At 46.3% G+C, this 21,433-nt stretch overlaps 1 protein-coding gene across 2 annotated transcripts in view; it reads right to left on the bottom strand.

The window, feature by feature from the left end:
* The window catches only part of SYN1 (synapsin I), a 51,105-nt gene extending 32,381 nt beyond the window's left edge, over positions 1 to 18,724 (bottom strand). Inside the window, exons 1-5 of one of the 2 annotated variants that reach the window (XM_081793191.1) lie at positions 18,157 to 18,724; positions 7,408 to 7,465; positions 7,214 to 7,305; positions 4,914 to 5,070; positions 4,649 to 4,738 (exon numbers count right to left, since the gene is read on the bottom strand). In XM_081793191.1, coding sequence (XP_081649317.1) covers positions 4,649 to 4,738; positions 4,914 to 5,070; positions 7,214 to 7,305; positions 7,408 to 7,465; positions 18,157 to 18,533 — 774 coding nt within the window. In that variant the 5' untranslated portion in view covers positions 18,534 to 18,724. The remainder of the gene's footprint in view (positions 1 to 4,648; positions 4,739 to 4,913; positions 5,071 to 7,213; positions 7,306 to 7,407; positions 7,466 to 18,156) is intronic. The other variant, XM_081793192.1, reaches the window with a different exon arrangement.
* Between the last annotated feature and the right edge of the window lie 2,709 nt (positions 18,725 to 21,433).

Genomic DNA, 21,433 nt, shown 5'->3' with positions numbered 1-21,433 from the left:
ACAGAATCTGAAACAGGCTCCAGGCTCTGAGCTGTCAGCACAGAGCCCGACGCGGGGCTCGAACTCACGGACCGTGAGATCATGACCTGAGCCGAAGTCGGACGCTTAACCGACCGAGCCACCCAGGTGCCCCAAAGACAATTTCTTCAACAAATGGTGCTGGCCAAACTGGACAGCTATATGCAAAAGAATGAAACTGGACCACTTTTTTAGACCATGTACAAAAATAAACCCAGAATGGATTAAAGACCTAAATGTGAGACCTGAAACCATAAAATTCCTAGAAGCAAACATTGGCAATAATTCCTTTGACATCAGCCATAGAAAAAATTTTCTAGATATGTCTCCTTGGGCAAGAGAAACAAAAGCAAAATTAAACTATTGGGACTACACCAAAATAAAAAGCTTTTGCATAGCAAAAGGAACCACCAATTAAACAAATAAGCAACCTACTGAATGGGAGAAGATATTTGCAAGTGAGTAGGGGTTAATCTGATAAGGGGTTTATGTCCAAAATATGTAAAGAACTTATACAACTCAACACCAAAAAGCCCACAAATAATCCAATTAAAAGTCGGCAGAGGACCTGAATAGACATTTTTCCAAAGAAGACATCCAGATGGCCAACAGACACATGAAAAGATGCTCAACATTACTAATCATCAGGGACGTGCAAATTAAAACCAGAATGAGGTATCACCCTACACCTGTCAGATGACTAAAATCAAAAACACAAGAAATAACAATTGTTGGCAAGGATACGGAGAGAAAGAAACCCTCAAGCACTGTCAGTGGGAATGCAAATTGATGCAGCCACTGTTGAAAACAGTATGGAGGCTCTTCAAAAAATTAAAAGTAGAATTATCATGTGATCCAGTAATTCCATTACTGGGTATTTACCCAAAGAAAATGAAAACGCTAATTCAAAAAGATATACGCATCCCTATGTTTATTGTACCATTATTTACACTACCAAGATATAGAAGCAACCCAAGCGCCCATCGACTGATGAATGGATAAAGATGTGGGATATATACACAATGGAATACTACTTGGCCATAGAAAATAATGAAATCTTGCCATTGGCAACAACATGGATGGAGCTGGAGAGTATCATGCCAAGTGAAATAAGTCAGAGAAAGACAAATACTATATGATTTCACTCATATGTGGGATTTAAAAAACAAAACAAAGAATAAAAGAGACAAAAAGACCTAGACTCTTTTTGATTTTTTTTAAGTTTATTTATTTTGAGAGAGAAAGCAGGGGAGGGCCAGAGAGAGAGGGTGAGAGAGAGAATCCCAAGCAGGCTCCGCGCTGCCAGCGTGGAGCCCCATGTGGGGCTTGAACCCACCAGCGGTGAGAGCATGACCTGAGCCAAAACCAAGAGTTGGGTGTTCGACCGACTGAGCCACCCAGGTGCTCCTAAAAAACCCCCTTAGGCTCTTAAATATACAGAACAAACTGGTAAGTTGCCAGAGGGGAGGTGGGTGGGGGAATGGGTAAAATGGGTAAAGGGGATTAAGAGTACACTTATCTTGAATCATTATATTGTACACCTGAAACTAATATAACATTATGTTAATTATACTTCAATAAAAAATAAATAATAAAGATTACAGTGGAAATAAGTTGAAATAGAGAATAGAAAAACCATACAGAAACCAAAATCTGATTCTTTGAAAAGATCAACAAAACTGACAAACCTTTAGATTAAGAAGGACAAGAGAGAAAACTATTAAATAAGGAATGAGGGGCGCCTCCTGGGTAGCTCAGCTGGTTAAGTATCCAACTCTGGATGTCGGCTCAGGGCATGATCTCATGGTTCGTGGGATTGAGCCCCACATCATGCTCTGTGCTGACAGTGTGGAGCCTGCTTGGGATTCTCTCTCTCCCTCTCTCTCTCTCTCTGCCCCTCCCCACTCCTCAAAATAACTAAATAAACTTAAAAAAAAATAAGGAATGAAAGAGGGACATAACTACTAACCTTACAGAAATGAAAATAATTTGAAGAGAGTACTATGAATAATTATATGCCAACAAATTAGAAAATCTAGATGAAGAGGACAAATTCCTAGAAAGGCACAAACTACCAAAACTAAAGAGGAACTGAAAAATCTGAATAATGCTATAAGAAATGAAGAGATTGAATGAGTAATAAAGAAACTGCCTACAAAGAAATGCCCAGGACTAGATGTCTTCACCGGTGCATTCTACAAATATTTAGAAAGAATTAACACCAATCTTTCACAGCTCTTCCCCAAAATAGAAGAGAAGGGAACACTGTCCATCTCATTCTGTGAGGCTACTATTACCCTGATGCCCAAACCAGACAAAGATGTCATAAGAAAACTACGGATCAATATCCTTTATGATTACAGATATCATAATTCTCAATAACATACTAACAAACTGAATCCTAAAAAGGATTATACACCAGACCAAGTGAGATTTGGTCCAGGTATGCAAATGTGGCTCAACTTGCACGGAACTCTAGTCATGTAATACACCATATTCATAGAATAAAGGGGAAAAAAACCCTACATGATCATATCAATAAATAGAGAAAAGACATTTGAGAAAGTTCAACATCGTTTCATGATAAAAACACTCAACAAACTAAGAATAGGAGGGAACTTTGTCAACACTTAGGTAGCAGTTAATATATACCAGATGCACTGTTCTTTTAAAAAAATTTTTTAACGTTTATTTATTTTTGAGAGAGAGAGAGGGAGAGGGACAGAGTGTGAGCAGGGGAAGGGCAGAGAGAGAGGGAGACACAGAATCCGAAGCAGGCTTCAGCAGGCAGTGGGGTTTGAACTCCTGGACCACAAGATCATGACCTGAGCCGAAGTCGAGTGCTTAACCGACAGCCACCCAAGTGCCCCCAGATGCACTGTTCTAACGATTTTAATTCTCACGCCAACTCTGTGAGGCAGGAACTATTATTACCCACATTTTGCAGATGGGTAAACTGAGGCACAGAGCATTAAGTAATATTTCCTATGTTAGGAAGCTAGTAAGTTGTAGATCTAGGATTCCAATATAGAAATTCTGGCTAGACTCCATGCTCTCACCCACAGTCAGCTATCCTGTCTCTCAAAGAATGTGGAATAATAATAATGACAAACAAATTGAGTTTCCTGACAACTAATGATTTGATTTTCATCTGTAAGTAAACTTAATTCATAACACTGTTAACTTATATCAGTAACCATAATTTGTAATACCAATAAGAATTTTAAATAGTAAATCCAATGTTTATTTAGCCAAGTTGGTTATTTAACCAATGTTGGGTCAATATTGATATTTAACTGTAAATTTAATTCACAAAAGTGGTGATAATTATTTGCATAAGCAAACATAATTTATAATGCTGCTAAAAGTTTGCAAAATTCGTTGTAAAATTTGATGGCATCAGTAATGGTGATTCAATTTCTATGTGTGATGAAAATCTGATCCATAACTGTGGCACTCACAATTTATATTAGTAATTGTTACTTTAATATCAGTAAATATTCCTAATATAAACTGGAGTGTTAACCATATTAATGATGATTTCTATTAGAAACTATCAGATAGTTACTTGTAATTTCTATTAGTAATCTTAATGTGTAATATTGGCAATAATTTATAATAATATTTTACAACATACTAATGGTTTAATTTCTCACATGAAAATCTTAATTTGTAACACTGGTAATAAACTGTAATATTAGTTATAATATTTGATATTATTAATGATAATGTAATTTCTATGAAGTATAATATAAGTCAAAACAGAGACTTATAATTTATATTAGAGCATAACTTCTAATATGACAATAATTTATAATAATAGTTATAATCTCTGATGACACAGTAATGATTATTCAATTTCCATTAAGAACTATAATTTGATTCATAACATTGGTACTCAGAATTTACATCAATAACAATAATTTGTAGTGAGTTGTAATATTAATGATTATATTTTATGATAATAGTAACCAACAATTCAATTGCTATTTGCAAACAATTTAAGTAGTAGTTTTTTAAATGTTTATTTATTTTTGAGAGAGAGGGAGAGAGACTGCATGTGAGCAGGGGAGGGGCAGAGAGTGAGGGAGACACAGAATCCGAAGCAGGCTCCAGGCCCCGAGCTGTCAGCACAGGGCCCGACGCGGGGCTCGAACTCACGAACCACAAACCGTGAGATCATGACCTGAGCCCAAGTGGGACACTTAACCGGCTGCGCCAACCAGGCACCCGGGTCTTTGTAAACAATTTAATTTGTAACAATGCCACTGATAATTTGATTGCCGCTCCTAATCTGGAACATTGGTCACATTTCTATCAGGAAGCACATTTGACAATATTAGTAACAATGACTTGCTTTCTATACGTAGTAGAATCTGATTCATTGCAGTAGATCTGTCCATTTACATTAGAAGTCAATGTTTAATACTGGCGATAAGAGATACTATAAGTAACAGGATCAATGATGTAAATAGCCCTTGTAAGCACATAAGTAAATTCGTGGTATTAATAAATCCTGTTGCGAAGCAACTTCACTCTCCACATGCACACACTGGCCGCACTGGCTGCCAGCACGCCATTGGTAACATGACGCTTCTCCCTCCAGCCCATCCTACTCCCCCAGACTCACCATCTCCTTGTGATTGGGGTAGAAGGTCTGATCGATTAGAGGGAATTCCTCTGTCCCCAGTTTCTTGTGCAGTCGAACCATCTGGGCGAACTATGAGAGAGTCAGGAGAGATGGGTCAGCAAACCTTTCACCTGGACAGTCGCCAAGCTGGGATTCCAAGCTTCCCAACTTTCTCAGCACCCCCAGCGCATGGTGGTTTTGAGCTCCTGCGTGCACGCATGCATGAGGCAGTCCCTCTGCCAGTAGCACCCTATCTGTCACTTACCACCCAGGGCTTGTCACAGAAGTTGTAGACAGAATGCAAAGAGTTAACGCTGGGGATTCCAGCGTACTGCAGCCCAATGACCAAACTGCGGTAGTCTCCGTTCCGAGCCATGCTGAAGGCGTGCTGGCGGATCAGCACAAAGTCCGGCTTCAGAGACCTGGGGTGGCAGGGGTAGAAGTGTCCAGGGTACCCCCAAGAGCTCCCCATCACCCTCAGAACAAAAACCAACTTTCTAAATCTCCACAGCTCCTAGAAATGGCAAGGAAAAGTGCCTTCTCACCCCAGCACACATGCACAAGCTGTTTTCTCTGGCACAGACACCCTTTCTGCCCTTTCCCCATCTGGCGACCCCCCCGTTAAGCCTTTCCTACCTGCTCCTCTCCTTGCCAAGGTCACCTAGCAGCCTACCCACTCAGCTCTGACAGCTCCCTGGTCACAATCTCTCAGACTATTAGCTGTCTTCAAAGGATGTTGCCCAGAATAAATTCCAGCCTCAGGGCCCCTACACTGGCTGTTCCCTCTGCCTGAAACATTTCCCCGCTAGATACGCCCACATAGCTCTCCTTCACTTCCTTTGGGTCTTTCCTCAAATGTCTCTCACAATATTGGTCTGCCTTATCCAAATTGCAGAGCCCCTCTGTCATCCAACAATCCCTTTGCTGCTATATATTTTTTCTTAGCACCTTTACATTTTCTTTTATTTTCATGTTTGTTTATTTTTAAGAGAGAGCATGCGCGCGCAAGCAGGGAAGGGGCAGAGAGAGGGGGACAGAGGATCCAAAGCCGTCAGCATAGATGCGGTCCTAGAGCTTGCGAACTGCAAGATTGTGAGCTGAGCTGGAGTTGGAAGCTCAACCGACTGAGCCACCAGGTGCTCCCCACCTTTACGTTTTCTTATTTGTCTATTGTACGTATCCCACAGTCGAATATAAGCTTCCTGAGGGCAGAGGGTTTCGGGGGGGGGGCTTTTTTTGGGATCTGTACATGCTCAAGGAATATTTGCTGATTTAGGGGCGCCTGGGTGGCTCAGTTGGTTAAGTGTCCGATTTCAGCTCACGTCATGATCTCAGTTTGTGGGTTTGAGCCCCACCTCGGGCTCTCTGCTATCGGCACAGAACCTTCTTCTGATCCCCTCTCTCCCTAACTCGCATGCTCTCTCTCCCTCTCTCAAAACTAAATAAACCTCAAGAAAGAAAGAGAAATATTTGCTGATTTAATAACTAAAACGTTTGGCTTGTGGTCTGCTAGGATCCTTGGCTCTGCAGAAGAGAAGTTATCTTCCCACATGCTGTACCTAATTTTTTTAATTGACATATAACATTGTATAAGTTTAAGGCATAAAACAGGTTTCACACACACACACACACACTGTATATATATATATATATATATATATATATATATATATATATATACATATATATATGTATATACACACACACACATATATGTTTATTTATATATTTATGTTTATTTTTGAGAGACAGAGACAGAACACAAGCAGGGAAGGGCAGAAAGAGAGAGGGGGGAGACACAGAATCTGAAGCAGGCTCCATGCTCCAAGCTGTCAGCACAGAGCCTGATGCGGGGCTCGAACCCACCAGCTGTGAGATCATGACCTGAGCTGGAGTTGGACGTTCAACCAACTGAGCCACCCAGGTGCCCCAACACGCTTATATATTGTAATATGGTTTCCATTGTAGGGCTATTTAGCACTTCCATCATGTCACACAATTATCATTTCCTTTTTGTGGTGGGAATAATTAAGATCTAGTTTCTTAGTAACTTTGATAATTTTGATACAGTATTGTTATCTTTATTCACTGTACTGTGCACTATATCGCCAGGGCTTAATTATCTACCAGTTGCAAGTTTCTAGCCTTAAAAAGCTCTCCTATTCTACCCCCACTCAGCCTCTGGTAACCACTACTTTACTCCCTGTTTTTAAGAGTTTGGCTTTTTTAGATTACACAGACAACAGGTAATCATACAGTATTTGTCTTTCTCTGTCTGATTAATCTCACTTAGCATAATGCCCCCGAGGTCCATTCATGTTGTTGAAATGGCAAGATTTCCTTCTTTCTCATGGGTAAGTAATATTTCATAGTATATGCAGACCACATCTTCTTTATCCATTCATTCACTAATGGGCACTTAAGTTGTTTCCGTATCTTGGCTACTGTAATATAGCTAAGTTCTTGCTCACAGAAAAATGGGTGGGGAGGTGGGGGCTTCTCCCTCAGCTCTAAGGGAGTTCTTATTCTTCTCCCATAACTCCAAATTAACCTTTCTATACTTACCGCACGACCTTCACCCCATTCCGAAGAACTTCCATGTCCACAGAGAATCCACCATTGGCGTGAGCCACGAGGTTGAGATCAGAGAATTCAGCCTAGGAAAGAGAAAAAAAATGGTGATTCAGCCACGTCACATGAAAATGACCATCCAGTTTTCAATCTACAGCTGACCCCCAGCTCCATCCGCCCCAACTAACCTGTTCTACTTTAATGTCAATTTCTCCATGGATCTTTTTCCCTTTGAAGTATTTTGCCCTGGAGAGGAAAAGCAGAGCACATCCGTCAGTCTCAGGAAGACAAAACCCAGGCCAGTCCTTTGACCCTTTTACCCCTCCAGTGCTACTAGAGAAACCATAACGTGCTTCACGATTGTTGAAACACTTTGAAAAGCTCAACAGCGCTTTATGAACGATAAAGCGTGTGGTAATCCTCACGGAGGTATGTCAGTGTCAAAGGACGAGGCGAACTGTAAAAATAAGTCCTTAAACTGCAAGTGACAGGCAGGCCCTCCTCAGAGTATGGTCTGCTCATCACATTGCTACCGTAAGTGTTTTTGAGAAAAGTTTTGCAAAATGAGGAGTGCTTTGTAAGCTGTAACACACTTGGAACTTGCACGGAGGTTCGTAAATGGCAAAAAAAAACCCTTAGAGAATGCATAATACATGAAGTGTGCCGGGCTATGTCTCAGCGCCTGTGTCTGCTCGTGTGGCCTGAAGCATCTCTCTGCTCTCTGGCCCTTTGCTGCGGAGGGGCACATTTGCCACGTGTGGCTGTGTGCTATGAGGGACGCAACGGTGGGGGGCAGCTATACAAAAAAGGAGGAGCAGATTGAGGGTGCAGGCTGGCGGTGGTTCTAAGAAGCCAGAGCCAGCAATGATGGGGGTGGGGAGGGATGCAGCTGAGGACAAGGGGAAGCCATAGGAGGGAAGAGGGGAGCAGCAGTAGAGGGATCATGAACTGCCATGTCACTGTCCCTGGGCCCAACCTCAGCTGTGCTTGATTTCCAGTGGCGTCCTCGCCCAGGCCCAGGATTCCTGCTTGACAGGCTTCTCTGCCCATGGAAGCTCATCTCCAGTCATACAAGACAGATGAGGAAAGGAGCCACTTTCGGGGTTACCTATGTGCACACATTCAGGGTCTCTGACGCACAGCACAAGCAGGCCCTAGTGACTTCACTGACATACCCCAAAGACCCCAAGCACGGCCGTTTTCTCCTCTCCCTCTCCCTCCCTCCCAACCTCTCTCTCCCTCTGTCTCTCTCTCGCACACACACGCACGCACACACACTCCATTACTGACACTGTCCCCTCGCAAGTGTTGGAAGAGAATTTCTCTGAGACCTGCACATTTTTCATTTATAAAATAATGATGAGTGTAGACTATATCACTGTCTTTCAAACTTTGTTTTGACCATAAGCATAGTGAATACTGTGGCACTCTGCTCAGATCTCCTCTTCAGGGCCAATGCACCCTGGATGTCAGCTGCTAACAGCTTATGGCTATGTCCCACTGAGAACTGGCTTCTGTCATAGTGAACTTGGCCTTGGCCAAGGTTACACCTACTTCAGGCAGCCCGTGTCTTATATCTGGTTTATGAGTGAGTACAAAGGCTGGCCTCTTTGCCTCAGCAGAGGCTGACTCTGAAAGACCATCCCAGCCCCAGAGGTCCCCCTAGGATCAGCTGAGGCCTCTGATGCAGCTGTATTGTGTACCAGCTTCTCCTTCTGCCCAACCCTGCCTCCTCACAGGTATTGCTTCCAAAGGCACTCCCCAGTAAGCCTCCTGCATATAAATACCTGCCTCGAAATCTCTTTCCAGAGAACACAACCTAAGACTGTGGGCCAGAGATGTGAAACTACAGAAAGGACTCTGCAGCAGGTCTGGGCTGTGGTGCAAGCAGGATGCCACTTGAACCATATGATCGGGCGGATCCCATGATGCCAGAGGTGTCAGTAATGGGAAAAGATGCAGCGTGGGGTTTATTCTCATGAGTGTGGGCCCCTGGGCTTTGGGGGTAGCAGTGACTTTTACTGGTGGTGAACTGTAATGAGGTACTGGGGGAGGGGGATGTTATCAGTTGGTGAAATATCCCTGGTACTTGAGAGGTGCGAGGGAGATGGTAACCAGGCTGGGGTGATGATTTGCTAAACACCATTGATCGGCTGAAGAAAGATCTGACATGTTCAGGGTGAATAATCACTGATTCAAAGCACAATGTGAAAGCCCGAGGATCCCCTTGGCTACATTTAAAGGGACCCTAATCTTCTGCAACTAGAGGGCAGACAGAGGGGAAGACCAGGCTTTGGACATAATCATAAGTGTAGCAGAACTTCAGAAAAGGTTGAATTCTCAGGCCCAGGACACCTCCTATACCACGTTCAGGGTCCTAATGGGACAAGAGTGAAGCCCTGAAACTTGAGGTGGGGCTATCTGGGAAGACGCATGTAACACCTTGAACTTATTGATTCACCTGAACCCACTGGGCCTGCAGAAGTAGCCCATTCCTCCTTGTTAGAATATAAACCTTCCTTCTACTTGAAGATAATACAGAGACCTCAAATGAAGCAGGTCCCTTATGAAACAAAGCTTGCCCTTTTCAGAATCTACCCCCTCCCCCTCTTATCAACCAGATCAATAAGCAGGGTCAAGTCCTAGCACATCCGAATGGAGAAGTTATAAGCTTGCAAAGGAAGGAAAGAAATAATACTTAGAGGCTGAAAAATCTGGCCAATATGTGTTGGCAGGAGTAAAAGTGCATGACACTGGGTCGTAAGGACAATGGACCAAAGAGGTGGAACATGAAGTTGGACAACTTAAAAGGACCACTGTGTCCTTAAAAGGACCGGCAAGGACTCTAGGAGATGCTGCTGATACACTGTTGGATGACTTGTGGAAGGCTGGAGAGAACAATGGTCCACACCAAGTGACGCAGAAATGCCAAATCTTCCATGGAGGATTGTGGAGGAAAGGATCAAAGGATTCAAAGAAGCAGACATGTTAGAGAAGATATACTATGTAAGTCTAGAAAACTCATCCACTGACTATGTTCTATGGGAGGGCCCAGAGGATATACCCAACTTAAAAAATCAATAAGGAATATGCTAGTGAGAGTAGCACGACCCATGCTGAGAAGCACGGTAGCGTTAAGGTAATAAATGAGGACCTGTCTCAGGTTCTGCTCACAGTGGGTCCGCTGGGTCCACAGGTCCATCCAGTGGTCACTTCTTCGCTTCACAAATGCATAATTAAAATGGACAGTCTTGGGGGCTCCTGGGTGGCTCATGTGGTTAAGCATCCACCTCTTTTGATATTGGCTCAGGTCATGATCTCACGGTTTGTGAAATCGAGCCCCGCATCGGGCTCTGCACTGGCAGTGCGGAGCCTGCTTGGGATTCTCTGTCTCTCTCCCTCTCTTTGCCTGTCCCCCCTCTTTTCTCACTCTCTCTCTCTCTCCCCCAAAATAAGTAAACAAACATTAAAAAAAATAAAATAAAATGGACATGTCTGTAGTTGTTGGAACCCCTTCATGGGTTCCTTGGCTTGTGGGGTAAGAGTTATTGTGGTGGGGAAGTCCAAATGGATGCCTCTGAAACTACACACACCTCCCCTGATCAAATCAGCAAACCAAAGATAATATTATATCTATCCTAAGGGTGATGGTGCAAACTAGTCCTAGTGCGGCAGGTGGCCACTGACTTAGTGAATGCACTCTTTTCTATTCTGATCAGAAAAGAGGATCAGAAACATTTCGCATTCACATGGGACTGACAGCAATATTTGTTTATGGCCTCGCCATAGGGCTCTGCTACCTTTCTCATCCTGCATCATCATATAGTCCAGAGGGACTGGACCGTCTGGACATCCCACAGAATATCATACTGGACTACTCTATCAATTACATCATATTTATTTGGCAAGATGAGCAAGGCATGATTAGCACCCTGTCTTGCCAAGACACAGGCACTCCAGAGGGTAGGGGATAAACCCTACAAAGACCCAGGGGCCTGCCACCTTAGTAAAACTTTTAGGGACACAGTGGTCCAAGGCCTGCCAGGACAGCCCCTCCAAATGATGGGGCGAACATTGCATCTTGCACCTCCCACCATAAGGAAAAAAAGCACAACACTTAGTAGGTCTCTTCAGGTTCTAGAGGCAGCATATCCCACACCTGTAAATACTGCTCTGATTCATTTTTCAGATGCAGCATAAGGTTGCCTCCCTTGAATGGGGGCTGGAGCCGAAAGGGCTGTGCGGCAGGTCCAGGCTGAGGTGCCAGCAGTCCTTCCACTTAGGCCACATGATCTGGCAGATCCTACCATACTGGAGGTGTCGGTGGTGGGAAAAGATGCAGTGTGGAGCTTCTGGGAAGTTTGAGTGGGAGGCCCCTGGGGTTCTGGAGCAAGGCCATGCCATCTGCAGCACAGAATTACGTGACTTTTGAGAAACGATTCCGGGTGCGGTACTGGGCCCTGGTAGAGACAGAATGCTTGACTATGGGGTACCAGGTGATTATGCACCCAGGTGCTCATTAAGGGCTGGGTCTTGCCAGGCCCACCAAGTAATTAAGTCAGGTGGATCCAGCAGTTGGGATCAAGCTCAGGCAGGACTGAGCAGGTAATCTAGCGCCTCCCTCAGCTCACAAGGGAACCCCTTACGACCAGCTGATGAAGGAAGGAAGAAAAAGCCTAAGCTTGGTTCACGGGCGGACTGGCTTGGTATGTGGGGAGAAGCCCAAAACGGACAGCGGCTGTACTACAGCCCCACTCAAGAGTGGTCCTGAAAGACAGTGGCAGAGCTCCCAGTGGGCAGAGCTTTGGGCTGTGCGCCCGGTAGTCTACTTAACAGGGAAAGAGAAGTGGGCCAAGATTAGAATATATATTCGCTGATGGGCACTGGAGGATGGCTTGGCTGATCAGAGGCCTTGAAGGAAAAATATTAGAAGATCAGGACAAGGAGTATCAAGCCAAGTGAAATAAGTCCATCAGAGAAAGACAAATATGTGATTTCACTCATACTGTGGAGTTTAGGAAACAAAACAAAGGAGCAGAGGGAAGAAAAGGGGGGGGGGAGAGAGAGAGAGAGAGAGAGAGAGAGAGAGAGAGGCAAACCAAGAAACAGACTCTTAATTATAGAGAACAAACTGATGGTTATCAGAAGGGAGGTGGGTGGGGGGATGGGTGAAATAGGTGATGAGCACTGGGTGATGTATGGAAGTATTGAATCACTACGTTGTAGACCTGAAAGTAATTTAAATAAAAACTGAAAAAAAAAAAGATCAGGACAAAGAAGTCTGGGACACAGAAACGTGGGTGGACACATGGGGGTGGACATGGGAGGGGGCAAAAAGTGAGGAGTGAAGATCTTTGCATTGTGTGTTAACACCCACCAGACGGCATCCACAATGGAAGTGGCACTGAACCACCAGGTAGACAGAATGAGTCAGCCAGATGATGTCAGCCAGCCTCTCAAATCAGCCACCGCAGTGCTAGCAGATGGGCACATGAATGAAGTAGCAACATTAGCAGAGATAGAGGCTATAAGTGGGGCCTACCGCGCTATTGCCGAGGGTCCAATCTTCCAGCAACAGAGACCACCACTGAGTCCCTGACATGGTGCCTTCCCTTAAGAAGACCAACTGGCCACATTGAGGCCAGCCGACTACTTCGGGCGCCTTCCACCCTGGAAAGACTAATGATTCATTTGGACTGGAATATTCTATATGTGGGTTTGCCTTTCCTGACGGCAGGACCATAGCCAGTATCCCTGTCCAAGGACTTACACAACGTTTGATTCACCAGTATGAGATCTCTCGTAACACTGCATCAAACCGAAGGGCACACTTTACAGCAAAAAAGGTGCCAAATGGGCCCATGACCGTGGAATCAACTAATGACGTTATATACCACACCACCTGGAAGGTGCTGGCCTGAAACAACTTGTTGCGGCCACTGCTAAGATCCTAGCTTGGAAATGATACCATGAAAGAATGGGGCACCATCCTCTAAAACACCCGAAATCGACAACCCATCGTTTGTGCTGTGTTCCCAATGGGTAGAATAGGCGGGTCCGGGAACTCAGAGGTGAAAGTAGGAGAGGCCCAGCTTACCATCAGTCCCAGTGATCCACTTTTGGAATGTGTGCTTCCTGTTCCCTCAAGGCTCTGCAAGGTTAGAGGTCCTGGTTCTCCAAGGGGTAACATGCTACCAGGGGACACGGCAAGAATTCTATTACATTCTAAGCTATGGATGCCACCTGGACACTTCAGGTTTCACATGCCAAACGGATATGAAGAGGAATGTATCACTGTCTTCGCAGGGGTACATGACCTTGAACATCAGGAGGAGGTAGGGCTGCTATTGCACAGTGGGGGCAGGGAGGAATATGCATGGCACCCAGGTGATCCACTTAGGCATCTGTTGGTACTCCTTGTATGACTTTGATGGCAAATGAACAAGTACAGCAGCCACAGCCTTGGAAGGGCATGGGGACCAAGGGCTCAGGGATCCCTCGAGGATGAAGGGATGAATCACTCATCGGGTAAGCCACTGAGACCAAGAGGGGTGCTAGCTTGGGGTGAGGGGAACCTAGAATGTGTCGCAGAAGAAGGAGACCAATGCATATCATTTATTTATGCCACTTTTATCACGTGCAGCAGTGGGGGCTGTCGTTCATCCCACTAACCGTGTTCTTTCAAGCTTCCCCCAGGAAACAAGACCAATTACAGTCCTGTTCCCAGGCTGCAATGCTGTTCCCAGACAGGGTAAACTTACTCTAAGAAGCAAGTGAATCTGAGCAGTGCAAGGAGTAGACTCTGTGCTCCCCCCAGAACCTCACGCCTCCCACCTGCACCTTCAGGCCTACTCATCTCTCTCCAGGCTTCTGGGAATATGTGCTACTGATGGCCCCCAGTGCTGTCCCTCACTGGGAGTTGGCCTCCGCAGGAGGGATTTGCCTTCCCCATGATTATGCCTCCTTCCAGGGGGCAGCCTGTGGCTAATGGTTGACTGATGTAAGAATACAAAAGCCTGGATACCCCGCCCCAATTGGGGTAACTCTGAAGGGTCATTCTAGCTGCAGAGCTCCCCCAGAGGACTGGCTGAGGCTTCTGTTGTGGCTGCATCATCGCTCAACCTTTCCTTCTGCTAAATCCTGTTCCCTCACTCCTCCCCTGCAACAGGTGTTGTTCCCAAGAGCTCTCCCCAAGAAGACTGCACACAAACCTCAGAGTCTCAGGGCCTGCTTCCAGGGAAGTCTAAGAAAAGAAGCCACAGTAAGAGATATAGTTTATATAACCCACTATATACATAGATACACAATAACCTGACCTATATATGTAATTTATATTATATGACATCTGTAATATGTTATACAGCAAATATAGTATGGCTTATATAATATATAACATATAATATATTTCATATCACATACTATGTGTATATGTACCTAGAAAGTATATAAATATACATATATAATTGGAATGAAAGCTTTAGTAAATTACCTTTACTGTGTGCAATGGAGTCTGATATTTCCTACTCTATTCTATTCCATTTCATGAAGAAAAACATACATATATATATATGTATTATATACTATAAACCTATTATATAGCAAATGTATTATATAGTATATGTCACATATAATATATGGTATACATTACTGATTATATTTCTTGGAGTAACAGTTACACTAAATAATAATAATTGCACTTACAATGTGTAACATATTCTTGTTATGTTCTATTTTCATTTACACTGATTCATGAAGAAAATGAAATGCTGGTCACAAGCCAACAGGTGAGCCACAGTTTGAAAAAACACTGAACCAAATTATCTCTAAAAAGAGGAGATGAGTCTCAACTCAGAGTTCGCAACTTTAAGCCACAGAGGATTTGAGACCCAGGAGAGAATGAGAGGGGTGAGGTTTGGTGGGAAAGTTGTCAGACTCTATCTAAGTGTACAATCCATTACAGACTTTGCACAACTCCTCCTTTATTCCAGGCTGGAGTGCGGATGGTACTCGCTATGCCTGCAGGTTGGTGATGCAGAGGTCTCTGTTTGCCACGTGGAGCCTGATGTACACGGGATCTTTGTCCATCCCATCCCATCTATAGAAGACACTAAATAAACATTTGCTAGATTGACTGGAAGAAAAGACTAGCGCAGCTGCTGGGGGTGTTCTGAGACACAGAAGGAGAAGGGAAGAACCTTTCACTGAATTCAGCAGGTGCTCAATGAATGCTTGTTGGAGTCGTGATTATGGAAAGGGGGAGGGTCTTGTCAGTATCCAGGAGACAATTGGTAAATGTTCAATTGGATGAAGGAAAACACGGCAAAGAACCTTCTTGGGAGTGTAGGAGTGGAGAAGGGAAGTCTAAAGGACGGTGGTTATCAATATACAGCAGGGGTCCCATTAAGGTTTGTTGACTTCAGTGGAGCAAAGTTAGCCAGGAAGATGGCTTCTGTGTGAGTGGGTGTTGGTGAAGGAATTAGAGCATGTGTTTAAGAACTGCTTTATGGATTGATGGAGCAAAGAGGATGTGGTTTTTTGAAAAGAATACAGTAAGAGATTAATAAATGCTTTTCGGATTAATTGGTTGGGGAAGAGCAGGTGGGAAGATGGCTACTAAGTGGGGGAAGGGACCTAGCCAGAATACAGTAGGTGCACATTATGAGCTTTCAGGATTGCCTAGTGTCAAAGGCAGGATGGAGATTGTTGAAGGGCGAATTGGGGCTACAAGGGGGGGAGGGAAAGAGGCACTGAATATAGGGTTCTTAGTATACAGTAAGTGCTCATTAAACAATTGTGGGCTTGAATGGACGAAAAGGCAAAAAGAATACAGCTGGTGGTTGGGGTTAGAAGGAAATGGCACTGAAGGAGAGTTCTTCCTGGTATATAGTAATGCTAAATGAATGCCTCCCACATTCTGACACATGGAAAGTATGCAATAAATATCTGTAGAATGAATAAATGGCTTTGAATAGAGGGAAAGGCTGCTGGGTAAAGGCTCCTGGGGTGGAGGGGTGATCTCAATAAATTTATATTGAAGTAGACCCCTGGAGAGAGAGCTCTTGAGACGGGGCAGCAACTTCCAGACTTGGAAAGGGGATGTTGAGAATGGCCCTTATACAGTAGGAACTCAATAAGTGTTTACTGGCTTAAATAGAAGAAAGACCCTTTGGGGGTATGGACTTGAGATTGGGAGAGGGAATCCTAGGGACCCCGAGGGGAGTGGGAAAAGAGTAATCCTTATAAACCGGGCTCTAGATTTATCAAAAGAAAGAACTCTAGCTAGAGGCTTTATGACTGGCACAGGTTCTACTAAGGGTAAGGAAGAGGTATCTACTCCCTCCACAAAACAGTAACTGCACATATGCTCACCAGATCCACTAAAAGAAAAAGATTCTGGGAAGAAGGTGTGAACATAGAGCACACAGATGGCACTCTATAAATGCTCACAGGAGCCATTGGAGGAAAAGGCACCTGGGGGAAGGTGATTAGAATCGAGCACCTGGCAGGGGATAAATAAATGCTCACTGGATCCATGAAAAGAAAAGGTCTTTGCGGGGGCGGGGGTTGGGATGGGCATACAATCATTGGATTCACTGGAGGAAAAGTCTTTTGTGGAAGGGAATGGGGATGCAGAAGATTGGTCCATGTAATGTTGATTCTCTATCCGTGATATAAAAGGCTTTTGGGGAGAGGGCACAGAATCAGGTACACAGTGGTGCTCCACAAATGCTCCAAGGAGTGATTAAAAAGAAAAGGTCTCTGGAAAGAGGATTGAAATGATGCATACAACAAGTGCTAGATACCTGATCACTGTATTAATGGGAGGTAAGCCTTTATGGAGAAGGTTGGGCCATGCAGAAGGTGTTCAACACATGCAGACTGAAGCCACTGGGGAAAGGGTTTGGGGATGGGGTAAACAGTAGGCACTCAATAAATGCTTGCTGAATATACTGGAGGAAAAAAGCTTTAGAGTAGGCTCACACAGCAGGCAGGTGATAAATGCTAGGTGGGTTCACCAAAGGAAAGGTCTTTGAAGTAGCCTGAGAATGGAGGCTAAATGAGGCACTCAATCAATGCCTTCTAGATCCATCGTAGGAAAAGGATTTAGGGGAGAGTCTGAAGATGAGTCACACACAGAAGGTTAAAAATGCTTAGGGGACTCATTTGAGCAAAATACGTTCGAGAAAGGGGTTTGGAGATAGGGCATGCATCAGGCACTTAATAAATGCGTCCTAGATCCTTGGGAGAAATAAGCCCTTGGAGAGGGGGCTTGGAGTTGGGACACACAGAAGGCATTCAATAAAGGCTCACAGGGCCCATTAAAGGCAACACTTTTCGTGAGACCATGGGATGGGATACGCAGCAGGCAATCGATGTTCACTGAATAGCTTAAAAGGTCTTTGGGGAGAGGGCTGGGGTGGGGCACATACCACACTCTGGATACATGTTCACAAGACCTATTAGAGAGAAGTCCTTCAGGCAAGGTTTGAGGGGGACAAGACACATAGCAAGCTCTCAATGTACGTTCACAAAATTCATGGAAGTCAAAGGCTTTGGGGAAGCGCTCCCGATAAGGCACACTGCAGGTACTTGATAAATGCTCACAGGGTCCATTAAAGGACAAGACCTTTGGGGTGAGGGTTGGGGGGACAGGGAACATTTGGCTCTCGAATGCTCACAGGATATATTCAAGCCAAGGCTTTTGGGAAGGAGGTACACAGCAGGCGCCCGATAACTGCTCCCTGTATGGAGCGAGAAGGCCTGGGTGGGGGGCAAGGATGGGGCACACAGGAAGCGCCCAGCATAATAATTTAAAGGAAGGAGGTTTGGGCAAGGGGGCCAGATGTCTGGCACACAAGCGGCGCTTGATTAAGTGCTCATCGTGGAACGATCTGGGGACCCAGGCCCGCGGGAAGACGTCCGCAGCAGTGGCTTACCAGTCGGTGTGGGGCTCGTCGATGACCAGCAGCACCCTGGCGGCAGCGCCCCCACGACCTGCGCCCCCAGAGCCGCCGCCCACCTGCTCGCTGAAGGTGGCAGCCGCGGCCGCCGTGGTCTGCTTGACCGCGTTGGACAGCGACGAGAAGAAGCCACCACCCCCCGAAGACCCAGGGCTAGGGGCAGCCGGAGAGGCCACAGGGGCAGACACGGAGGCTCTCTCGGCAGTGGCAGTCGCGGAACCGGGTGTGGCTCCGGGGCTGGGGGCAGCAGGCGGCGGCGGGGGTGGCTGCGGGCGCTGCAGGTCTGTCATGTACCCATTTGGCAGATTGGCCATGAAGTTGCTGTCCGACAGGCGGCGCCGCAGGTAGTTCATGGCTGCGGCGCGGGGCAGGGGGTCCTAGGAGCAGTCTGGTCAGGAGCCGCGGGGGCGGACCGCGCGGGGCCCAGGAGCACAGCTGCGCTCTCAGGCACGACGCGACTCTTCGGTTGCCCGCTGCAGACTGAGGCAGGGCCGAGTCGCCGCCGCCGCAGCGCGGATGGTCGCGCCCGTACCCCCCTATCTCGCGCCCCGCATGGTGCTGTCCAGCTGGGCCAGCGGCGGCGCGGACGCGACCAAGGCGACCAGGAAGGGGAGTTTGTGAAGGAGCGGCGAGTGACGTCAGCGCGCCTTCAGTGCTGGGGCGGCGGTGGCGCGCGCCGGCAGGCGGGGGCGAAGGAGCTGTCCGTGGTGCTGAAGGCGGCAGTGCGCACGCGCCACGCCGCAACCTGTTTCCCCTCCCCCTCGTCCGAACGGGGATGCGCAATTTTGGGGAGTGGGGGCGGGGTAGGTACTTGTTAGGATTGGGGGTGAGTGGCCTGGCAAGACCCCCCACCCCGCCTCATTCTGGTCTTCGCACCCAGTCTCAGCCACACGCAGGATTCTCGGCAGATACTCAATTTCCAGTGTTGATGTTCACTACACAAGTCATGTTGGGGGGGGGGGGGTGGCGGTGAGGTGGGAATGGAAGAACGCGCAGAGACTCAAAAGTAGAGAAATAACCTCACCGCGACGGGTGGGGGCCACACGCAGTACCTTGGAGGTGGGGGGGAGATTAACTTCCCATATCCATACAGGCTCAGCTAGGCAGGCAGAGGATGCGGGGGCGGCATCGACAGCATCAGATAGGCAGACTTGGACACTTGGGTGGGGTACACACCCTTGCAGGGGCCTGGAGGCACACAAGAATGACACAAACGTGGGGAAACATATGGACACACACAAAAGTAAAGAAACACACGGAGGCACGTACAGAGAACCCACCGATCTAGGTCTGTAGGCATACACAAGCCCAGGGTAACACACATGTGCATGCATGCATACATGCACGCATATCCGCCTATACACACAGTCACCACACTGACACACAGAGACCCAGAGAAATGCACACGAACATGCACACCCAGACAAATTACATACCCATAGATGATCGTGATAAACCTAGATCTGCCACACAGACACATCACCTGAAGCTCTAGCTCCCCACCCCGTGGCCCTACACACACACACACACACACACACACACACACACACACACACTCAGTCTATATGTCCCCATCCCTCTGCCCTGGACAAGCCAAAAACCACCATAACCACCTGGTATCATCGGTGCCCATCGTCTCCCCTGGACCAGAGAACTTTCCACAGACTTTTCCTAGGGTATGCACACAGTAGGTGCCAAATAATGTTTGCCACATGAGCAAATGACCTTTATAGTCCAGGCAGAGGTGGGCTGTGGAAGCCATCCTGTCAGCTCCTGTAGGATCCTGACTACAGTGAAAGCACAAATCCATTTAAAAGCAATCATTTGTTGACAGCACCCAATGCTTAACTAAGGTATTGTCTCATCCAACCCTCACAACAATCCTGTGGGGTGGGAAACATTGCTACTTTACAGATGAAGGAATCCAAAACTCCAGTTCATTCCCAAAGGGCCATGTTGACTTTGTGATCCATGCATTTCTTAAATAGAATGTGCTAGAAAGATGTGCCAGTGTGGCTGGAACAAAGTGAGCAAGGGAGTTTGTGGCAGGAGATGGCGTCAGACTGCTTAGCAGGGACCAGACTGAGCAGGTTCTTGTGGGCCGCAGGGAGTGATGGGGGTGGACCAAGTGAGGTGGAAGAAGATATGGTAAGAAATAGGCAGATTTGGAGTCTCTTCTGCCTGCAGGATTTTCAGTTGAATCATCCACCCGTTCTTCATTTGTTCATTCTTTATTCACTAAATCCTTGGCCTGTTTAAACAAGGTAGTGATGGGGTGGAGCCTAGAGTCAGAGTGCTTGAAGTTCAAACTAGACCTCCACCATACCCTTGGGAAAGTGACTTAACCCCTCTGAGACTTGGTTTCCTCATCTGTCAAAATGATCAACTGACCCACCTGTAAGGGGGTGTGTGTGTTGGGTGTGTTGGTGGGAGACGACCTCTATATTTTCGCATGTGCTGTGGCTTCTGCCAGGAATGTCCTTTACCTCTCTCTCTCAAGGATATCTTTGGCCAAGGTCTCCAGGAAGTCCCCTCGTCCAGGACTCAGATTCCATCTCTTCTTCCCCCAGCCTCCCACAGTCTTCAGGTCAAATTCTTCTTCTACTCCCTCCTCCGTGCCAGGCAGCCTCAGTCTCACTCTTGGGTCTTTTCTTTGGCTATTCCTTCCCTGTCTTTCCCGGATGCTCTGTCTGCATTCCATCTCCCAGTATCCCCCAGATGGGGAACTCCCCATTAGTCAGGTAATTTCCCAACATGTAGAGGTATGTGTTTCCCAGTTTTTTGCTCAATAACTGAAGTAAACAGGCTGTGTGCTGGACCCGTGGTGGCCTCTCCGGGGGACAGGAGCAGGTGCAGGTCTACAGATCTTTCTGGCTCATCTCAGGGCCAGAAGTCAGGGAACTTAGGAATCTGTCTCCAGACTGCGTCTTCCTGGGGCCCCCATTCCTAGGTTTCTACTATTCATGGCCCCCAGCATAATTCCCTTTCTCTAGGTGGCTCGATTCCCAGAAATACATGTTTTCTAGATTGTTTTACAGAAGAATGAGGATTCCCCTCAAGAGTGTCTCAACTCCCTGAGGCAGAGGTAAGGCTCCACTGCACTGTCTCCATCTTCTCCAGCAGGAATGAATGAACCGAAGGGGTTCCAGGAATGATTTTCTTTGTTGTGCATTGGTGAGCAATGACCCTGAGACACACACACCTGACATATGTTCATAATCAGTATCATACCCGCGTTTATAATGCACACTCG

This window comes from Panthera onca, chromosome X (genome assembly GCF_046562875.1).
Source record: "Panthera onca isolate mPanOnc1 chromosome X, mPanOnc1 haplotype 2, whole genome shotgun sequence".
Taxonomy (NCBI): Eukaryota; Metazoa; Chordata; class Mammalia; order Carnivora; family Felidae; genus Panthera; species Panthera onca.
Note: the sequence above shows the minus strand (reverse complement) of the source record. Positions and strands in the feature narration are given on the sequence as shown.